The sequence below is a fragment of the Atta cephalotes genome (assembly GCF_000143395.1).
Source record: "Atta cephalotes unplaced genomic scaffold scaffold00001, whole genome shotgun sequence".
In the NCBI taxonomy this organism is placed as follows: domain Eukaryota; kingdom Metazoa; phylum Arthropoda; class Insecta; order Hymenoptera; family Formicidae; genus Atta; species Atta cephalotes.
Genome location: NW_012130065.1, coordinates 8,376,878 through 8,381,713, shown reverse-complemented (window position 1 = coordinate 8,381,713; position 4,836 = coordinate 8,376,878). Strand labels below are relative to the sequence as shown.

The 4,836-nt window shown below is 24.7% G+C and overlaps 1 protein-coding gene across 1 annotated transcript in view; it reads left to right on the top strand.

Annotated features, from left to right (window-relative positions):
• Positions 1–1,240: 1,240 nt before the first annotated feature.
• LOC105618445 (glutamate receptor 2) overlaps positions 1,241–4,836 on the top strand; it is a 12,157-nt gene continuing 8,561 nt past the window's right edge. Inside the window, exons 1-6 of the mRNA XM_012199988.1 lie at positions 1,241–1,396; positions 1,898–1,992; positions 2,095–2,274; positions 2,580–2,794; positions 3,575–3,795; positions 3,935–4,197. Of these exons, the coding sequence (XP_012055378.1) occupies positions 1,241–1,396; positions 1,898–1,992; positions 2,095–2,274; positions 2,580–2,794; positions 3,575–3,795; positions 3,935–4,197 (1,130 nt within the window). The remainder of the gene's footprint in view (positions 1,397–1,897; positions 1,993–2,094; positions 2,275–2,579; positions 2,795–3,574; positions 3,796–3,934; positions 4,198–4,836) is intronic.

Here is a 4,836-nt window from a genome sequence, read left to right as displayed (position 1 = left end):
CATAAAAATCAATTAATAAATCTTTAAAAATGGTCTTTTTTGCTTTTATTTATAACTTATTCAGTGTTTTTACCAATTTGAACATTTATATTTAAATATTAATATAGGCTAGAATGCATTATTTGTAATCCGTAAATCACATTTCGTAATAATATAACATTTAACTGTCTACATTTAACTGTCTACATGTATATTGCATGCGTTCTTTAAAATTATGATAATTTGAATTTTTTTCATTCCGAAAAGCTTCATGTTATGATTATACAATAGTGATCTAATTTATTCTATCTGATTTAAATATTAAGTAACAATATTATACATATTAGCTATAAATTATCTTTTTATTTACAATCTGCCGTAGATGTTATAATATCCGTAACATGTAACTACAATTTTTAATTTACATGTTTTATTCATAATGAATTGATGACGTATCATCGATGACCTCGATCATATCAGTTTTCGTGTTAGCTTTGTATGATAACAAATCGACATGTCATTAAGGCACCGAGCAGTTTAGTTGGAAAAAAGGCATATTTATTCTGTAAATCTTGATAGCGACTAAAATCGATTTAATCATGAATAAATAACATAAGTATAAGTATATCGCAGGAAATCTCTACGTTAAAATTATTACAAAGAAATATTTATTTATATATTTATGTATATAGAAATATGCAATACATTGCATATTTCTATATATATATAAGTCTGTAAGTTTATAAAAGAATTATTTGTCTTCATTGTTAAATAAGAAGTTTTAGTCAAAGCATAAATTATTAATGAATAATTGATGGATTAATTAATGCAATATTAATATCCGTTTTCACTTAGCTATAATAAAAAAGTTATAGATAATGAAATTGACTCATGTAAAAAAGAATTTTAGGAAAAGATATTATCTAAAGTAGCACATAAAACCTCTGCTGAAAATAAAAATTGAAATGTAAGGGAAGACTAATAGAAACTTAGTTTCCGCTTCTATTATTCTCCCCTTACATTCGACTTATTCTCCGATTTCTATTTTCTCCAACGGCACTACTAATCTCATTTATCTATCATTCAGTTATATTTTTCATTATTGTGTACAAATATGATTGAGGATATGATAATCACAATTTCCGTAATTATACTGCGCAACAAAATTACATATCGTTATAAGTCAAAGCATATTACGAAGTATTTTTATCAGACGAGAATTATTCCCGGTTACATTGAACATTGCTATCTATCTAAAACGATGAACGGCGTAATCTGGAGCAAGACACAGAAAACTTTTGTTCCAATTTCCAGCGTTCCGATGTTTACCATGATACAACAAGAACATCTTAGACAAAGTCGAGCATTGGAAATCCACAATTTCCAATTACAGAATTTGACTGTAACATCCTTCCAGGTAATTACTTTCATAAAATGCAAATGCTAAGTTCTTGTACATTCTCCATGATATTTCTTAAAAAATTAAAATTAATTTGTATTCGATAATTATTAATTAAATAGTTCCTATCTGGATATCTGTATATTAGAAAAGTTTATATATTCGAAATTATCTATTGAAAATATTTAAATTTTCCAACATTTTTATATAGTTTTAATTTAACAGAAATTTTTAAGAAAATAAAATTAAGTAATTAATAATATATTACATAGTAATAAATCATAGTAAAGATAAATAAGAAAAATATCATATTTTTAATGTGATGTAACTACGTATTTAACATAAAAAAAATTTCTATATTTTGAGAAAAGATTATAAATAACTAAATTGTTTACTATTCTTACAATTTAAAACAATGTTATATAATTTATTAAATATAATTTATTAAATAATTAAAAATTAAGAAATATCAATTGATTGCAAAAACTGGATGATAATTTCTCTAATTATATATTTTAGGAATCGCATTTTTTTGAATTTTACGATAATGATACGAAAGTTAGAGGACTCTGCGGCGATTTATGGACTCTTCTTTCTGAAAAATTGAATTTTACGTAAGATTGAACTGTAATTTAATCAAATTACAATCTACCGTGAGATTAATCGCTAAAGAAACTAACGGTAAACAATTATAATTAAAAAATCTTGCATATTAGATTACAGGCAATAAGATCAAACGAAATTAGCGCAGGTGTACTGAATAAAAACCAAACCGTTTATACAACAGGATTATTAGGTATACTTACGCGCAATGAAACTATCGCGATACCCAAAACCGAAATGCATGATAATCGACTTGTAGCTACTGATTTTACAATCCCTTTATGGATGAGTAGGTATGTTTAAGTGCTCCGTTTCATTATAAATTATAAATACTTTTATTTTAAGTGTTCTGATAATATATCTTCTAAAGCATTAAATAAAGAAAGAACTCTTCAAATTTCTTGGAGTGAAATTTCATTTTAATAGAATAAGAATATAACATTTTTGAAGAATGAAAATTGTCACTCTTGTTAAGTAAAATTTCAACAATGTAACTTTTGAAAAAAAGATATATAATTATATGTGCATATACAATAATAAATTTATTTTTACAAGTTCCAGATTATTTTGCTATAATAATTTTATAATAATTTTACAGCCAGCGATTGTATATTCAACATGAGGAAATACATGACAGCACATGGGTGGCAGAAGTATTTTCCTGGAAAATATGGTGCTTTGTATTAGTTATGCATTTATTAATAAGTGCATGCAGTTTTTTGTCACAAACTGTTCATTTACGGATCAAAAATTGTAAACGCTCGACCTTCGGCGACCATATTTTTTACAACTTTGGAATGATCTGCAATCAAAGTATGAATGATTGATGTGAATGTTTATTCTTTTCTTGTTCTTTAATCTAATATTTATATCTAAACATTGCTCAATTAAAAGATAGACATATAAACATCATCCCAACAAACGCAAATATATAACTTGTATGACATGTAACTAGTATAGTATATAACAACTAACATATATGTTAGTTGTTATTTTCCACTCGATGTGAGATTTTGTAATATAACATCTGTTACATTATATTGTTCTTATATTCAAATCAAATAATTATTTGTTGCTATCGTAAACTTTAATTAATTTTGGCGTTTTACGATATGATTAAATCATATTCTTCTATTTAGACGTAACATAACTACAATATTATGTACATTATATTACAAATGTTACATCTATGAGTGAAAAATTACAACTAACATGTACGTTTTATATATATAACATACGTGTTAGTTACATATACAATATCTATATTTGCTGAGATACAATATTACATATTATGATATTAATTAATGTGACATTTTTTTTACGTATATTATTTATTTATTATTTATACAATAATTTATACTATTTTATTATTTATACAATTTATACTATTTTATTTTCATGTGATTTAGACATAAGATTTTAAATTGTATAAATGCATTATAATTATTATTAAAAAGAAAATTAATATTATTTTGAAACTATATAAAAATAATGTGCTTGATAAAATTAAAAAATCCTCATCGAAATAAAATGATATTTAATTATCATATATAACTATGAAAGATTTGTAATTAAAATAATAATTAACAATAGATCAAATTCCTAATATTCTTGTTGGAAGATCAAGGATAATAGAATTATCGCTGGCGTTCTTTTGTTCTATATTGTACATATCATTTGGAGCTTTGTTATACGTGTATATAACAAAAAGAATTAACATTATAGCGCCATTCGATAATTTGAACTCTCTACTGACAAATACCGAATATAAAATTATTTCTTTGGAAGGTTCTACTGCAGATATCGCGTTTAAGGTATTAATATTATTTAATTTTGTGAATATTTGATTAATTGATAATTTATTAATTACATTAAGTGGATTCTCGATTTTGTATCTTTTATATATGACACTTATATGTCTTTATAAATATTAGCTATTTTGAAAATTTATAGATAATCAATGACGATATTTTTGAACGAATAAAAACTGCAGAATGCCCGCACCGCCTCGTCATTGCACCAACGGTCGAGAAAATGTTTGAATTGGCATGTATGAAAGGTAAAGGGAAATATACCATACTCCAAGGTGAAGACGACTACAAAGCAAGAAGTCAAATTGGATGTCATATGATCCCAGTTGGAAAATCCTACTTCAAGATATGGGTAGCTTCCGGCATTGTGAAGAATTTTAAATACAAAAAAACTATTGATCTCGGGTAAAGAAATTTCAGTGGCATTCTGGTGAAAAAATTTTCATATATTTATAAATTTTCCTATATCTTATAATATTTTGATTCTTAAATGTCATACTATGAGAACAATACTATATTTGGATATAGCATATTATTAATTTTGCTTATAACTTTGAAAAATAAATATAATTATTTTGTTCAGAATTAATCTCCATAAATTTAAATATTATATATAATGTGACAAATTCTTTAATCATTATGCCATATCGAAAAGATCTTTTATAAAGATTTGTCACATAAAAGGGTTTGTCATAAAAAACGTTAAAAAATTTGTCATGTTATAAATTTATGAAGATTTTTGAACAAATATCTCTTGAAACTTTAATATTTTCTTCTTTTTAGATTTTTAAAAATTTTTATAAATTATAAAATGAGAAATTATAGAAATCTTAGAATATTTCAGAATATATATATATATATATAAAAGAGAATTTTAGAAAAGATTTAAATAGGAAATAAAGAATAATGACCACATACATGATGGTTGAAGCTGGATTTTACTTAATTCAATGTGATGAATTTGTACACACATTACACACACACACACACACACACACACACACACACACACACACACACACACACACACACACACACACACAC